We start from the raw sequence: 18,391 nt of genomic DNA on the forward strand, positions 1-18,391 counted from the left end.
AAAACAAAGAAAGACAGCAAGTCTCAAACAATGGGACTGCTACAAATCAAGTTTACTTATATTTAAACATTTAAAACAAAATGATAAATACATATATTATACATATGTACTAAACTGTATCAATACAAATATATGTACTACATGTGTGTATAAACTGGTATATATTTATATATGTAGTTTTCTCTCCCATGTATATACATTCAGTAGATGTCTTTAAAGCATGTTAGAACAATGACAGCATACATTTTTAGCATGTTAGCATGCATCATGAATCATTGAGACTGCCAGTGATGGTGCCTCCGTGTGACCTTCTTCATACAGGTTCAGCATTTATAGATTGAGTATCCAGTGTGTTATGTCTGCTCTCTAGTGTCTGTGAAATACTCCAGCTGTTGCAGGGACGTCCCAGTTGTATCGCATGTTTTTTAATATATAGAAATTCCCCCCGTGATTAGATGTCAAGTTCTATATTCAACCCCGCAACTGCAAGGAAAATCTATTACTGTCATGCCCCAAATGACCGTAAGTCAACTGTACATCTCTGTATAACCAGTTCAAACTGATCTCGCAACACCCAAAACAAACCAGAATTTATTGGCATCCAAACATTCCTTGAGGGGTCATTTCTCATCAGCTCCTCCAGTATGTATCAAATCCATTTTCTCTTTAAGGGGCTGGGAGTTATTGATGTTGCAGACAGGAGGGGATGATATACAGAGGCTCTCCTCTGAGTCAAGGCCGGAGGATGTGTAACTTCAAGGACAATCTGTCAGGAAGCCCGTGGCTGTCTTCTTGCACCTCACATCAAAAACTCGATTTGTCGAGGTGTTTTTTTTTCCACATCATCTGTTTATGAGGAAGAAATGAAACAGCTTACTGGTGTGAATTCCTTTCATTGTTTCCCTAAGGCCTTGAGAGCCAAACCAGTACTGACATTGAGGAGGAGGTGAATGTTGAGCAGCTGCTGTGGCTTATTGGTCACATGGATGGCGTTCAGTTCTGGCCTCCACATGATTGACATAGAAACATTGCACGACACCAGAATGGAATAGAGAAGTGGTCACAGGACAGGGATGGACATCATGTTACTACAGGCTCCATTAGTGGAAAACTCTGATGTAACTGTTGCTGACAACTCAAGTCAAACCACCGCCTCTCACTTCATCATGTCATTTATAGATCAGTCTTACTTCACTTCATTTTAATCACATGTTCAACATATATTATATATTACTAAATTACATTTATCACCTTTAAACGTACATATCTTTAAACTGAAATGTTTTCCTCCTCTCCTTCCAGGTTAATTGCATGTGGGGCAGTGATGCGACCCTATGTGGAGGCCAACATATCCCACAAGTCCCACACCACCATCAAATACTTCCTGAAAATGTGGAGCAGCGTCAGCGAGACACTAATTTTCATCTTTCTGGGTGTGGCGACGGTGGACGGCCAACACGACTGGAACTGGACCTTCGTCACCGTCACTGTCATTCTGTGTCTGTTGGCCCGGGTCATAGGTCAGCTCCACTGCAGTGTTTTCTTACAGTTAAATGTCACGGTATAAAGGGGAAACAACATTATTTTTGTGGGTTAATTCTTGGAAGATCTTTTTGAATATGTGGTTTGCTTTCATTGATAAACTGCTACATGAGACAGTCACTTCAAATTTGCAAATGCAAATCAAAAAGTGCAAAAATGAAACTTTTTATTCATTCAAAGGAGGTAAATGTGTTATAGTTTACTTTGAAGTGATCAAAAAAGGATATTTATGTGTGTAAAAAGACCTTGTTTTCAAAACGGGAACTAGGAATGCTGACTGAAGGTCAATGCTGCCATCGTGTCTCGCCACACAGCAGTCAGTGTGAGAGAGGAAGTGCCACCGAGGATTTCCATGTTGGATTCAGGCTGTCACAAGTCCTTCTGTTGATGATCTGTCATGCTAGAGTTATTAGTGTTGTTGGAGGGAGAAAGTGAAAGAATGATGAGGTCTGTTCAGCTGTGACATACTGAGTTACCGCCTTGATTTAGCATTTTTAGCCTCAGCGGCTGATGAGGCTTTGAGCAAACTCTCCAAACAGGATGTTCGTGACTGCATTATTGCAATCAATAATCAGCAGTTAAAGAGCCATTTCAATGTTTTTGCAGGTTAAAAGTCTTTTACTATAAAATCACAGATCTTCTCCAGTACGGCTAACTGATTTGAAAGCATGGTTAAGTGTTTTGAGCTGTGAGTTTTTAAGTCTTCAGGCAGGTTTTTCTGCTGGTTTCAATGTGATATGAAAACACAATAGCAGGAGATGGGTAGCCTGTTAAAAGAACACCATGTTTGTAAGTGCGGATTGATGTAAAAAGCCGTCGATGCTTTTACATGCATTTTCTAGGCAGGAAAAGCAAATTTCCGCTGTGATGGATAAGTTCTATCAAGCAACTGTCAAGTCTTTGTAAATGAAACGTAACGGAAAGACATTATAGGACAGAAAGTATATTACTTCAAAATGAATAGACTTTCTTGTCATTGTCAAGCACTGATGTCTGAAATGAAATTGAAAGAATGCTATTTGACCCATGTAGCCACAAACACTCTCTGCATTGTCGTTTCCCAGGTGTGGTCGGTCTGACCTACATGATCAACAAGTTCCGCATCGTCAAACTGACAACCAAGGACCAGTTCATTATCGCCTACGGTGGCCTGCGAGGTGCCATCGCCTTCTCCCTTGGCTTCTTGTTGGACAAGAATCTCTTCCCCCTGAGAGAGATGTTCCTCACTGCCATCATCACCGTTGTCTTCTTCACAGTCTTTGTTCAGGTACGAGTACCAAGTTTATCATGTTTTGGTCTAAAGGGAAACCTTGTCGCTCAGCCTGGTTCGCTTTGTTCTGGCCTCCTGCAAGCCTTATTACGGGATGCTATTATTACCATAATCAATGCGCGACATCAGTTTTTGTTAAATTGAACGCACAGTATGTAGCTAGGAAGTTAGAGCAGCAGGAAACTAATTGAAAAGCACCTTTACTTTAAATAATAATTTGATTTTCTCTGGTTTGAACATTGTTGGAAACATTTGGGATAATGTAAGCACACAAATCAACGAAATATATCATAAAGGTCTCTTCGTTTTTAGATATTTTAATGTGGAAATGCTACTAATTTTATCTGTATCATCTTTTTCGTCTAGTTTGACTTTTCATTTACATCACTGACGCTTACAAAAACCATCAATCTGTCTGTTAAACAAACATTTTATTTGCAACATTCAGTTAAACAGTATGAATCTTGTTCCTACTGGTCACACTGAGGACTAAACACTACAGGAATGCTCAAGTATTTACAGGAAGAGACCAGTTTGTTCCTTGGTCAGATGTTGGTGTTTTTGGCTTTGAAGTAAACACCCCAGTTGGTTTAGGAAAATGTAATTTCAGCTTCAGTTTTGGTTCATTCAGAGACACGTTCATTCTGAGTGAAATCCAAGATAACTTAAATCATACATGAAGATACGATAAAGACAAACGGGCAGTGATTGCACAGTCCTGTCAGATAAACCCGTCTCATAGAGGAACTGTAGGAAGATTCTTGGATGGGAACTGGACCCAGAATGGAAGCAGCTAAAATAAAACCCCGAAGACAAGTTCTCTCCTCTTCAGGCGAGATTAGAAACATGTTTTATTCATGCTGCTGGATTCAGCACTAGCAGTCTGATGCTGAGACAGATGCAGACAGGGCCGAGGCCCCTTTCACCTGCAATGCTGAGCTGGATAAAAGTATGACTCATGAGCAAGAGTGGGATTGAGTGTGTGTTTTAGTGGATGATATTTCTTGTTTTGGCTTTCGTCTGATTGGATTGTCCTAATTTATTACAGTACTAAGTTCCTGGTTTTCTGTACATGCTTGTAGGCTGATTGGCTAGTTGAAAGTCTGGTTAGGTCTCATTGCTTATTGCAACTATTGTTAGTATAATTACGTTTGTTTTTTGTGACCTTTTTTTTATATTCTTGACATGACTGGCAGGGATACATCAACAAATAGCTTCTGTCAGCATCATAATATAAAGACATAACATATATCAGGGTAATAAACGACACAGAACGTAATAACCATAAATACACCTCGTCATAAATCACATTTGAATTGTAATACAGCCCTACCATTATGATAAAGACATTTAACACAGATAAATAACAGAAAACAACACAGATTCAGACAATTATATGCTAAAATTGTCTTGTGATTAAGCATAGAAATATGAGAATGTATCATTCATCCAACTGAACACATCTCTCTGGTCTTCATTTCTGGAAGAGACTTTATATTCCCCCACAGTAAAATGATGATTCTGTTGATTGAAATGATTGTCCTGAAGTGGGGTCATTTGGGACGACCATTAAATATCACCTGTTTCGGGTGAAAGAATGATTATAGTCATTGGATATCTTTGTGTCTTGTTGTGTGTATTTTAATTGAAATAAGAACGAGGTGATAAAAGTGTCGTTTCCTTTGTCTGCTGGCACTGGGTGCGATTAAAGAGCAGAAATCGTCAGTCATCCACTTAAGGCTATTACAGTTAACCAGATGGATGGCTTAATCTTTTTAAGAAGCAGACTGATTCGCTTGAGCTTTTAGGTGCAGACAGGCACGAGCATAAACACACACACACATCACTGTAACAGTAGCCAAACACCAGACTGATGTCTGATTTTGCATTCCTCGAGTCATTCTGTCGTGGCAGTGCATTTTTTTCTTAATACTGTTAATAACTGACCAGAAATGGACCAGTATGAGTTTGAGACACACTGTCTGCTATTTAAGATACAAATAAAAATCTCACCAAGAAAAAGAGAGAGAGAGAGAGAGGTGAGTCCCTGAGTTGTTTGCTTATCAACACGAGATGAGTGTTAACAAACACCTCAGGTCCTGGTTTACAGCCATATTCAAAGGAACAAACACAATGTGCACACACAATTAAAGTAGTTAGTAGGTGTTGTAGACCCATGTACTTATCAGTTGTGTTTATGATCACATTTCACCTGAGAATATAATCAGTGATAGTTCCAGTAGTTCAGTGTGGAAGCCCTTAACAGCCATAGGTGCTTTGATTTTTTTTTTTTTAATGCAACTATCTTGAGATCACGGGTTAATTGTCCTGATTTCTCTTAAAAAACATTTGCTTTTCTTTAAAAATTACATATATAACTTGTGAAAACTAGAGAAAACTTGTTGTCATTGGAAAACGAAGGAAATTATATGTCTGACCCACGGCCGTTTAAGGCTTCCATAGTTCAGGATTCATCTTAAAGCTGAATATGTTGTTGCAAGAAACATCTCTTAACCTAACCTGCCCCATAACCACTTATATACTGCAAAGAATTGCTGAGATATGTTCCATATTGTCAGCCTGTAAAGTACGTGAGAGACTTACAGTTACAGCTACAACAGGGTTGTTGTGTGAAGACCTGCTGTGTTTGTTGATGAGCAATTGCAAAATGTGGAAAATGTGCCAGATAGTGAAATGTGACACAACTGAGATCAGAGTATGGACAGGCCTGGTGTTTTTCATTACTACACTCGAGGTGTGTACAATGAATAACCTTTGCTCTGCTCATTGTCCCTGCAGGGCATGACCATCAAACCCCTGGTGGAGCTGCTGGCAGTGAAGAAGAAACAGGAGGCCAAGCGCTCGATTAATGAGGAAATCCACACACAGGTACAACCTTTCCCCTTCTACCAGCCTCAACCTTCATGGTCAGAATCTGATGATTTCTTGATGGTTTATTTATATTAGCGACCTGGAGCCTTTTGGTGTGCAGCTGATAAATAAAATGTCGAAAGGTTTTGAACCGAGGGTCATTTTCTCTATGAATTTGATACGTGCAAAAAGACACTGATAACTTCATCAGTTTCCTCTTTTACCGACTTACTTCATTGAGCTCTAGCAATGCATTCTCACTTCCTGTCATGTTTTGTTTATTCACACTAGAGCTGCAGCAATTAATCGATTATACATCAGCTATTGAGTCAAACACCAACTATAATCAATTAATCAATTTGGGCCATTTTTTAAAGAAATGATTCCAGCTTCTCTTATTTGAATATTTCCTGTTGTCTTCACTCCTTTAAGACTGAATATCTTTAGGTTGTGGACTTTTGTCACAATTTTCTGGTATTTTATAGACCAAAAGACTAAACAATTGATACAAAAAGTGATGCACACATTCAACGGAAATTAGAATAATTGTTATTTGCAGCTCTAATTAACACTGATGCAAAATAGAGAGGCTCAGCAGTTGCACAAATCATAGAACATTGATATTGAATCTTTTCTGTTGGTGGCATACATTTCTTTCAGTTGTAGTTATGTGAAATGTGACCTTCATTTCCAGCAATAAGCCTCTGAGGCCATTTAGATTATTAAATTTTGACTGCTGCTTCCACCTACTGGCTGTGTGGTGGTACTTCATCTCATACATTGTACTGTACAGTGCACTGGGACAGCCTTGTGAATGTCAAGCTAAAGATTATAAAGTGACTCACACACAGCTGCTTGTATCCACCACTTCTGGTAAGACAATTGTGAGGGACCACCATGGTCGACAATCCCTGAGTGTTGCAAAGCTTTTAATACAGCTCAGAAAAGCACACAACACACGCACACACACACACAGCTCTCTGGGGCTCTTTGCAGTAAGTCACCAGTGCTTAAGGCTGAAAGAGCTGGCTGTCTCCATGCAGACAACTCAAGGATATCACTGATGCCTGGTAGATGGGTACCAATGAAGTTCTTGGATGCTTTTAATCATCTGCTGCTGTGATACAATGTAGGTGATAATACTGAACTACTTTACCCTGTTGAATTGCGCAACAATCTTATATGGATCATGATATTTATGCGACTGAAAAGGGAAACATAGCCGTAATATTAAGGCTGCAATTCCCGATTATTTTCATTCTTGATAATTATGCAGATTAATTGATTGAAGTTGGGAAAAATGCTCATCAGAGCTTCCCAGGGCCTGAAAGTGACGTCTTCAAATTGCTTCTTTTGTCCAAATAGTTTAAAACCCAAACAAACATTCATTTTCTGTCAAAAATGACAAATAAAAGCAGCAAATCCTTCCTTTTTAGAAGCTGGAGCCATCAAATGTTTGACAGTGTTGCTTAAGATAATGACCAAAACAATTAATTGTTTATTAAAATAGTTGGCAGGTAATTTTCTGTCGAATAACTAACCAATTAAATATCTACGGTAAACGTGGCAGCTCTGCTTAAAAGAGTAAGATATCTTTTCATAAATTGGCATAAATCTGTATTTGTTTAATGAGAGGCTTTTGGTTTTACATATTTTTGTATGGAATGGTGACTAAAAAAAGGCCGAGCAGTTTTTCAGCATAAATAAAGTGAACTGGTGAAAAAGAAGAAAACATCTCTGACCTAGTATTAGTTTAGCCAGAAGAGAATGTATTATAATATATGTGTTGCCTCACGCTTCATCTTCCAACATTAACGCTGCAGAGAAACATTTCATTCTCTTGCCACTTTTTCAAATGAGACTTTTTCACCCCCACCCCCGCAGCGCTGGGCAGTCATTATATAAATCAGTCTCTTCTGACAAAGCAGAAGTAAATTCTGCGGTTCTGCTTAATGACGTGTTCCCATAGCAACGCTGCCTCTCAGCCCGTCAGAACACCAGGGCGACCTGCGGCCGGCTGCAGTCTGAACAACAAGTCCATCGGTACATTTTCTCTGGCTCTCTGAGCCGGCGTGCTGCCACTGTTAATAAACACTGTCCAATCAATCACCTGGCTGCTGCTGGTTTTCTCTCATGACTCCCATTTTAAAGCCTGTCACCTGCTGTTGTTGATAATGATGTTGGCAGTCTTACCTGGTTGTGGGTTCTGACTGTGAGGAATGGTGACTGTGGCGAAGCAAAAGGGACAAGAGGAACATCTGTGCTACCAGATGATCACTGCTATTAATCATAAATAATAGTTTATACACAAAATTGTACAAAAAAGTAGTATACTATACATATACACAATGGGAAAAGGCTTTTTTCTAACATAAAAGAGGTCAGCAACAATTAAATGGCTGTAAATGATGTTGATGTTGTTCATAGACTTGTGACATTTTTATATATTTCACAGAGGAGGCGGAGGGTCAGATTGAGAGTCTGTTTCTGGAGTTTGTCTTTTAGTCAGTTTCCTTTTGTAAAAGCTGATTTTCTCTCTCTTTTTGTCTCCAGTTCCTCGACCACCTACTGACTGGTATTGAAGACATTTGTGGACACTATGGACACCACCACTGGAAGGACAAGTATGGACTTAACATGAATTAATCCATTACATTTTATTTTTTTAACAGTGGCTGTAAATGTGAAATCATTGGTGTCGGTGATTAATTCCCTCATTTGACCTCTTCTGTGTCATCGCTCTCACATCACACTCTGCCCTGTTCTTAACCCCGTGTCTGTCGTTTATTCCTGCTCTCTGTGTTCATCTGTCACTCCTCTCCTCCCCTCCAGGCTGAACCGCTTCAACAAGAAGTATGTGAAGAAGTGCCTGATCGCAGGTGAACGCTCCAAGGAGCCACAGCTCATCGCCTTCTACCACAAGATGGAAATGAAACAGGCCATTGAGCTGGTGGAGAGCGGAGGGGGAGTCAAGCTGCCTGCTGCTATGCCTTCCACTGTTTCCATGCAGTAAGTACTGAAAAACAATGAGCTGGAATTTGTTATAATCCTCCATACGGTCGAGGGAAGCTGCAGATTTGTGTGATAATTCTCTACGGATTCTTCACTACAAGCGAACCCCTCTCAGAGTGTCAGCTGAGACACACACGTAAATGTGTGAAATACTGACTGTAGCTGATTTTTAAATATGAAGCCAGTAAATTATACAACTGTCCTGACCTGATATTTAGGTCAACTCAATAACACTTGAACCACAGGAGTTTCTGTCAAAGATGTCAATGAAACAGGAAGTAACAGTTTTATTTGTGTATTTTAGTTTCACTTCACAACAAAAAGAGTGAACGCTCCAGCTGTTAAGTTTTTTAATTTTAGATCGATTCAAACAGGATCATGTGAACAACAATCTCCCATGGACACGTCTGTTGTTATTGGCTTAATGACCTCATAGCATTTTAGCTTTTTTTATGGTTAAATAGACTGAACATCTGTTTGTATTTGTATGGGAAGCTAGCACAACATTGCAGATTTCATCCAGAGACATCATGGTGTTTTTGGTATCTTGTGATTTTGTGCATTGCTTTGAATGTAGAGAGACTGGCTGATGACTGTCAGATGCTCGTTCTTTGAGGAGCACTGCTGTGTTAAGACTGTGAGCTGTTTTGTGGTTTGTATTACATAAACAGCAAAGTCATCACCACCTCATCTGTCATGTTCCATCCACCATGTGGCAAAAACTGTTTAACACTCATTTCCCAGAATGTTAATGTGGTGTTAGCTTTGCAACTTCTCACAGTAGTAATTTTACATGTGCATTATGAAGTAATTAGTGATAAGTTGCTAAATGAAGCCTTGGTCAGTCTTAATATTCAGTGTGAGTGTATGAGTCACTCTTTACAAAATGTAAGTCAAAGATAAGAACAGAATGAGCTAATGTTAACTCTAACATTCCCAAGTAACTTATTTTTCATGGTCTCTTTGCTGAAATCTTTGTCCATTCACAGTAGCTGTCGGTAACTGACGGCCCACGCTATTAGAGACGCTGTCAGTTCGATACCAGGAGGAAGTAATTAAGGGAAATGAGATTTCAGCGGTTTAATTATCAGAACAGATTGTCATGTGTTTGACAAAAGCACACATGACAGAGTTTTTACATTTTGATGTCTGTTATAGTCTGAACTTTCTCCTGCGTCTTTCCTCAGGAACATCCAGCCCAAGAAGCCTCCGCCTGTCAAGCCTGTGGAGAGAGCTCTGCCCCAGCTGCCTAGAGGCCGAGAGGAGGAGATCAGGAAGATCCTCAGGAGTAACCTCCAGAGGACACGACAGAGGGTAACACTGCTTTATGAGTAAAATAAGAGATTATTGCATGTAAAGTTCTTCTTCGTATTAGCTAAATATATATTGTCTTGTATAAGCAGGAGTTCAGAGCTTATGAGTCATATTGATTTACACCGATAAACAAAGTAGAACCTCTGTGCCATATTAGACTATAGTGTATTGATTGTTAGAGTTAAATCTGTAGCTGTGCTCTCGACTCATACGTCAACTAATACTGAGTTTAATTTGAAGTGACACAGAAAAACACTTCTCATTGATTTTAAGAGGTGATTATTCCTCGTGGAGTAAATGAGCAACAACACCGCTGCACAACTCCAGCTTGTCTCTTCTTTATTGTCATTGTTTTTATTGTTACTTATAAAGATTTTTAGAGATGAACAAAAACAAACACTGCCCAAACTTTATTTTTATGGACTCTGTTTGATGAATAATTAACTGCATTTTTGACGTGTCTTTTCTTTCTCAGCTGCGCTCCTACAACCGACACACTCTGGTGGCTGATCCGTTTGAGGACGGCTTCGGTGATCTCCTCATCAAGAAGCAAAAGATGATTGAGCTGGAGAAAAAGGTATGATTGTCAGTCTCAGTAACACCAGCTAACATCTGGCTTTTGTATTCTATGTGGGTGGGTACAGTCGGCTTTTACTCCCGGGTGAAATGACTGTAATGAAAACACAAAACCCAGGTAGACACGTTACTTTTCGTGTGTTCAAGTTGAGGTCACTGTTTTTTTAACGTCTTTCCATCATTCAGTCAGCGCTGAGTTTGAAAGAGAGACTGCAGTGAAAGATATTAAAAAGGTGACCACTGTTGCCTCGTCACTGGCTGCATGTCATTGCCGGCTGCCTGATCGATACTACACGTGCAACTCTCGACAGAGATGAGAAAGAAGCGAGAGGTCTCACTCCTTGCTAGTTGTATCATCAGATCTGGAAAAACGATGTGTCTTAATTGATTAAGACTGTTTAATGGATTTATTCTGATGATACTTTTCCCTGTTTTTCCTGCGTGTTTGTGATGACGAATGTGACACACAAGAAAGAAAAAACACAGGAAAACCTGTTGGTATCCAAGTCTTCCATAATGTTTAAAAATAGGTGTGTTTCTCCTTCTGTCCAGAAACATGCCTTTCTTTTGGGCATGCATTTCTTCCCCAGCCTTGTAAACTGTTGACTAGTTGGTTTGTTTACAATGTAACCATGGAAACACACTGTAAACAGGCAAGAGGCTGTTTGTCACAAACTGCAGTTGAAACCCCAAATTAGAGACATTCTGAACGATATGTCCAGATCGAGAAATGTTGCAGTCCAATAATCCAAACTGAATATGCTGGTTTACATGACTCGTATCAAATTCTGAATGTTGTCATGAATATTATCATAGATATTGTCTTAAATCAGGAATCGTTGTCTGCGGCGTTGCATGTTATTGATACTTGGTCACATCACGGTCGAACAAAACACTTTTTGATCATTAGCCGGCGCTGAATAAGACATTCTGTGATACCACAACAGTGTGCCGCAGAGACTGTTACACAATCTCGTATATAACGAAAGTAGAAGTTATATTTCAGGAAGCGGCCTGTGATAAATCCAGAGAGCAACAGTCAACTCCAAAGAACCAACAGATGAAGAGCAGCTCTTTTCATTTTGTTCCGGGCCAGCAGCAGTTAAATGATTCAGCCGAAATTATGATTTGTGTTCTAATTAGAGTCCACCTTCAGTCTCCTAAATTAATTTTCTCGACACAAATGGGCGGCTGATTTATTCGCACGGTTGAGTGGCGCTACCACTAACCTCCATTTCATCAGCCTGTAATTACATAATCAGAAGAGACTGTTGTTTTGGGTAAATCGAATGTGCTAGAAGCCACTGTGGACTCTGAAGATTTGTGCCGAGACTAACAGAGCAACACATCATTTTAATGAAGTTCTCTAAGATACTGATCAATGGTAAATTACTGACTTATTGTAGTGTGGCTGCAGTACTAATTCTCAGCAATTAAAGAAGTGGAGTGTGTATTTCTTGTTGTCGTATCTTTTAAAGTGAATGATAAAACAGTTGCATCATATAAGTTACATTTTGATGACCTGCCGAGGCTAAATCATCCCATAAATGAACAATATCCCTGTGTTTTTCCAGATAAAAGACATGAATAACTACCTGACGGTGCCCGCTGCTCCGCCTGATTCCCCAACCATGTGTCGAGCCAGACTGGCCTCAGGTAAACACACTCATCTCAGCTACAGCCAAATGCAAACACTCGATAGCTACCGCCATTTCACTGAAAGGTACCATGTGAGAAACAATAGAACATTCAGCATGTCACTGATGGCACCCACAGGGATCGGACATTATATGTTGTTGTGCTCACAAGGCCGCTTTCACAACAGAAAAGACACTGCTACTGTTCACAGCTGCAGCAGGAGATATTCCCCCACTGATGTAAATAAACCACTGTGTGGTTTCATTTTAGGCAAAGGTACTGATTTCAAACCTGCTCAACAGCAGAAAGGGAACACAATCGGTCCAGGTATGTCGGGAGTGTAGAGAAGATTACTTTTGAGTTGTGATAACCCAGCAGCAATCCTAACATGCATGCGTCGGTTATGTTGCTTGTTAACATTCATTAATTATTCATCACTAATGAGACGATGTCGTGACGTGATTATCAAAGCCAAGATTTATCACAGCTGAGGAACTGATTAGAGTCGAGCATGACGTATGTTGGAAGTTTTAGATAAAAGCTGAGTTATTCCAGCATGTGTTGCATTATAAATATTCATGAGTTACTTTGCATTGTTTTCGTTGTGTTGTGAAGTATTTGGAAAGGTCTGAAGCCTGCTGTCGTTGAGTTTGTGCAGTACTTGACCCCAATATTTGTTGACCACCCTCTCCTCCCGCTGTGCATCTTATGTTCATGCACGCTAATGTAATGACAGAATGATACTCGATCCCCTTTTAAGGCAAATTTCCTGACTTTGTGCACTTGTCGTGCCTGCAGACCCCCAAGCCTACCACACGAAGTCCATGTCAGACAGTGTGCCGACCATCCAGGTGGACCTGGCCTCTCCTCAGTCTCCAGACTCTGTCAACATGATGGATGAGTTCAGACGGGCCGGCCAGCAGCAACAACAGCAGGAGGACCAGGGCCTGATGATGAGGCCTCCCTCGAGGCCAGGTGGACCTAACAAGCCAGGTGAGGCTGACGGAGCCAGAGACCAGCAGAAGCTGACGAGATGCCTGAGCGACCCTGGTCCCAGCGCAGACGAGGAAGAGGATGAACCCTTCCTGCCTTGATACGGCAGACTGGATGTGGAGGGGGCGGACTGAATACTCTAACTCTAAATAATGTCTTTGGTTCAGAAACCAAACAAAGCCAAAACTGCTAATGCTGTACAAACCAGAGAGAGGAAGCGAGCAGAGATTGAGAAGAAAAAAAGAGCCTTTAATTTGTTATTATCATCGCTCTTTTTTTTTTTTTTTAAAGCCGGATTGGAACAGCATTCGCTGCTATCTGAGAGATGATGGAGTTAATGATTGATATTCTGAGACATTCAGGAAAGAACTATGCATTACCAAAGGTATGAACTGTTTCAGTGTCAGACAATGTCATTTTTACTTTAGTGTCAGTTTTTTATTTCTTAATGATTGCATACGTAGCTGTTCATGATTTACGATCTTTTCTGTCTTGAGACATGCTGGGCCTCCAGTCCTAAATGTAATCAACAAATCAAACTCCTTCAATCCACTTTTCACGTGTAAACATTGCACTTAAGGTTAAGGCGTTCGATTTAATCCAAAATCTCACTGAAACCGTTCTCGTTCTGTCACTTGAAGTTGCTGGATATTCAGACTTTTAGAGTTGTAGCTAGTTTAAAACATTTGGCCTTATTTTATGTCGAGCCTTTTTCACTTGGTGAAGTTTTATCTTTGTCTTTAAGAAAAACATATTTTAAAGTGGAAACAGACAACCTTTTAGCCACTTGTTCCTGGCTTATATTTGGCTGCTAGCATTAGCACCATGGCTCCTGCTAGCAGCCCGGCTACTTTCCAAAGCAAAAAACAACCGTAACAATCCCGATTTGACCTAGAAACGCCTAAAAACACCCCTTGCATTGATAAGTAAGCACATTTTATTACTCACTGATCTAGTTGAAAGTATGCCAACTGAATGTCGGTTCTGAGCTCTCTCCATTGAGTGAACACCCGTTGGTTTCTGTCACTCTCCCTCTTCGCCTTCTTTGCCTCCTCCATCAGCGGGGTTCTTCTTCTGCAGGGTAAAGTTTCAGTTACTCCAGTTGTTCCAGCGTTACCTGGGGTTAGCTTCTGATAGCTTCCCGGGAAAACAAATCCTCTGGCAGATGGCAGAAGCAGAGAGAATAGCAGTGTGACACGAGGGTCATAGGGAACCAATTTAAACGTGGATGGTGACACCATTACACTGTGCAATCAATGCTTTCATGATGACGAGTTCGAGCCAAAAAGTTGTCTATTTCCACTTTAACTTCAGGGGTACTAACGTCTGTTTGCAATCAGAGTTTGTTCCAGTGTTTGTTGATGTTTTTAGTCACCGTGCAAAAGAACCACAGTTCTTTATTGTCGTGCTTTTAGACCCACAGACTTGTCGTAGGGCTGTGGAGGGGTTTATGTGAAATTCCTCGCTGTCGTTCGAAGATGATTCGACCTACAAATGCAGAGAAAAGCTGAGTGTCGGAGGAGCACAGATGTTTTGATGTCAGTGATCTTTTTTGAATCCCCATCAGTCTTCTGAAGTTAAATCACATGTTGTCCCGTTTCTGTGTAGATGTTTTCTGTTTTACCTCAATTTTAGAAGCCCCTTTAAAACTCACTCAAGTAGGGGTCGAGTCGTTAGAGTAGATGTATCTCTCTATATATATTAATGTAACGAACAAGTGCCCATCTAGCAGTCACCTCCTCGCTCCTCCGCATGAGCTGATTAGTATATCAAAATAATCAACGCTCACTATCTTTTACACGCCTGTCTGCGTTCTTCAGTTTTCACTGGCCTTTAGAGGAGGCATCTGTGTCTGAGGTCGCTGTTGAGCTGATCACCGGACACGACGAGCGGAGGATAGCTTGTACAGGAGTCCATCAGCACGTCTTCACCTTCTTGAAATCTAAAGACTGTAAGGCATGTTGTGGCACAAAAAACAAAAATTATTTGATTCTATGCAGTATAGATGTGTAAAATATGTAAATGAAATCATATCCTATATTTATGAATACCCTTTAAAACTGAAGTCTTGTAATCTTGTAAACATGCAACACGTTGAAACGAACCACAGCGGCGGTCACAGCTAAAGTAACATCAAACACGGGCATTAAAATAAACAGTCGTAAAACGTTTTTTCACATTTCAGCAAGACTGAAGAGTTTTCCGCAGGCGACGACGAAGATGTAGTCGAGTGTTTTGTCGATACTGTGAGTTGCTCTCCACTGTACTGTTCATGGTTGTACAGTGTGTACGATAGCTGGTGTGATATATATTGCATGAGGTTTTTACACATATCCATGTGAACATCGTCACCTTGTTGTAAGTCTGTCATCACAATAAGGCTGGATTGCACCAACAAGGATTAACTTTTAAACCTGGTTAAATTCAAGTTTGAATTCTGTTGGACCAAAGAAAGATTAAATGTAAACCTCTTTTTAATCCTCAGTTTAGTTTTTTCTCTAAACCTAGTTTGAATTTCATTGCACCAAAACTTTAAACTCCAATTTAAACACTGATCCATGTTTAACTTTTAACATGGCTGTCTTGTTTCCTCTTACTGGAATAAAATTAAGGGACAGACTCAAACCAAATGAGTTTTATGATGCTGGGATTTGTATCTCTGTTACAACAGGGCAGCCCGGTCCATGGTGTATCTTTAACCAAAGAGTAGACCTTTAAAAAGCAGCGGGCTGGTCCACGGCTGTGACTACTGGTCTGAGGGGCCGCTGTAAACACGCCTTCTCCTTACAACATTTATTAAGAAATACAGAGCAGCCAGAAGAGAGCAGTTCTTCCTTTATACTCACTAGGTCCAGACAGCACGCAAATTTATTTTATTTATATGTATTTTAATTTGGGGAGTATCTCCACATCGGTTAAACTTTTTTTTTAATGGTGCAACAGAGCTCTGCTTAAAGACACACTGTAGTTTTGGAGAAAAAATTCAAACTCAGAATTTTAATATTTACAATATTAATGAGATAATAATACAAACTCAGAGGTATTTATCTTTTCCATAACTGAATAAACAAGCAGTTCTCAGAGGACTGTAAAGTCCCCAGAACACTGTTTGAAGCTAGAAAGGTGGATGGAGGAGAGTTTGTTTATTTAATTTGAGCATAAAAAATCAGTCAATGAAGATCTCACTTAATCCTTCAAGTCTTGTTGGTGCAACCCAGCCGAAGAGTTTAGTTCCTCCGAAGCAAACTTTGGCAGAGAAACACACTCTTTCTCTGAAGTAGGTCGACTGAATCACCGTTCTAGTTTTCTGCCTGTTTTCGAGGTGTTGGTGACCACTGAATCCGTCCTGATCCTCTTACACCCAGAAGACTCACATTACAGCCGAGGAAACGGGCAGGAAGAACCTGGCAGGCTCGCTCTCTCTCCTCAACTCTTCTTCTCTTAAAGCATCTGCAAACTGCTCTTGTAGCAAGAGCATACAAAGAGGGTATAATAATGTATGTGCACACACGCACTCATGTAAATCCTGCTGAATGTACATGCGTATATGAACGTACCCTATACCGCCCCTGACAATTTTCCCTGCTAAAGGATAATAACAGCTGAGAGGTCAAACCGTGAAGCATCTCATTTTCCCGTCTCGACTGAATTGAAATTTACTTTCCGAAATGTCGGCGAGTGTGATGGAGTGTCGCAGCGGAAGAGTGTGCTGAAAATGTCAACAAGGACGGGGTCAAAGAGAGGAGGCTTGTTTAAAAACCCCAGAACCGACGGGCCGAATGACATGCGGCACTCGGATCCTCCTTTTATCGTTGCTTAAAGGATTTTTTTTTTACATGCGGCATTGAATTTACGAGCTTCTAGAGTGGTTTGTAAACAGCTGCAGACGCCTTGAGAGCTGTTTCTCTCCATCGGCCGCCTAATGCAGTGCTGCCGTTGGGATTATTTCTGTATTATCTTCCCAGATGCTCTCTGATTTGGCGTCCATTTAACATTCCTTACTCTTAAAACTGGAACAGGAAGGTTTCTTAGCACACTCCCACTTATGAGTACGTGTGACTGTGTGAATGCAAAGCAGGGTATCTCGGAGAGAAATCCTCTGCTCAGATGTTGTATTTTTCATATCAAAGTGGACACAAGTTTGTGACCGAGAGAACCAAACGCCTCCTATTTAATTTCAAAAACAATCCTTCAAACTAAACACATCACATCCTGGATTACTTCACATTATTCCAAAGAAAAGAAAAACACTATTTTCATACTTCTTTCCTTTTCATAACCAAATGCGTCTCTTTGGGCAAACATTCTCACGCTCCTTAGAGAGAAATGTTTGGTGCAGAAATCTGAAGCCATACAGCCTATAGAAGAACCTGTTATATTGTATTCCTACATTATAATGTCATGTACGCTTCGTTTTTGCCTTGTTTTTTTGTTTTTGCTCGACGCACAAAGCAAACGAACCTCCTTCACGTGTAAATCGCTCGTGTCTTTCAAACGAACGCTTGATGTAAAAAAAAATTTCCACACTGGATGTGTTTCCTGCAGCGCTCACTCGTTTGAAGTCGCGGCAAGTTGTTTTCATTGAATGTGTTGGACTGAATCACAATGTCAACACTGTTGCCTCACCAGCAATTACATCAGCTTTATGTTTCTTTTTTTTTTTATTTGCATCTGTTTTCTTGATAAAACGTATGTGCTTTATTGTTCTTTGTGGCTTCACGGGGAAATCTAAGTCCCCTGCTTTTATTGTCAAGTGCTTTACATGGATTACTGTGCTTTACAGAAGTTTTTAGGCTTTACTCTTCTTTTTTTCCTCCATCTCATGTTTACCTTGAACTTCACTCCACACAGACGATTTGTCACACAAACTTTAAACTGTGGAGTTTAAAGAGTCGAGTGGAAAGAGGCTGAATTTACAGCTCCGGTCAGTGCAGCGTATAAGCTTTCTGCTCAAGTTCAGTGCTCCTGCTGTTCAATATTCCACTGGGGAAACTAAGATGAAGGCAAACATTACAGTCCACTCCTTTTTGCATGTTTTTAGATTTTTGTTTTGGTTGTTTTTTCAGCCATTCGTTTCTGTTCCTCCACTGCAGCCTAACAGATCGTTTCAACACGAACATCAGGTCGACTTTCAGGTCTGTCACACTTTAGATTCATCATATCAGGTTTATATTT

General features: G+C 40.3%; 1 protein-coding gene across 2 annotated transcripts in view; it reads left to right on the plus strand.

The window, feature by feature from the left end:
- Window positions 1–18,013, plus strand: part of slc9a1a (solute carrier family 9 member A1a) — a 35,168-nt gene extending 17,155 nt beyond the window's left edge. Inside the window, exons 4-13 of one of the 2 annotated variants that reach the window (XM_084357717.1) lie at window positions 1,303–1,520; window positions 2,607–2,809; window positions 5,612–5,701; window positions 8,237–8,307; window positions 8,516–8,692; window positions 9,883–10,009; window positions 10,485–10,586; window positions 12,160–12,241; window positions 12,494–12,550; window positions 13,022–18,013. In XM_084357717.1, the coding sequence (XP_084213843.1) occupies window positions 1,303–1,520; window positions 2,607–2,809; window positions 5,612–5,701; window positions 8,237–8,307; window positions 8,516–8,692; window positions 9,883–10,009; window positions 10,485–10,586; window positions 12,160–12,241; window positions 12,494–12,550; window positions 13,022–13,317 (1,423 nt within the window). In that variant the 3' untranslated portion in view covers window positions 13,318–18,013. The remainder of the gene's footprint in view (window positions 1–1,302; window positions 1,521–2,606; window positions 2,810–5,611; window positions 5,702–8,236; window positions 8,308–8,515; window positions 8,693–9,882; window positions 10,010–10,484; window positions 10,587–12,159; window positions 12,242–12,493; window positions 12,551–13,021) is intronic. The other variant, XM_084357718.1, reaches the window with a different exon arrangement.
- The last annotated feature ends 378 nt before the right edge of the window (window positions 18,014–18,391 follow it).

This window comes from Pagrus pagrus (genome assembly GCF_965226575.1).
Source record: "Pagrus pagrus genome assembly, chromosome: 7".
In the NCBI taxonomy this organism is placed as follows: domain Eukaryota; kingdom Metazoa; phylum Chordata; class Actinopteri; order Spariformes; family Sparidae; genus Pagrus; species Pagrus pagrus.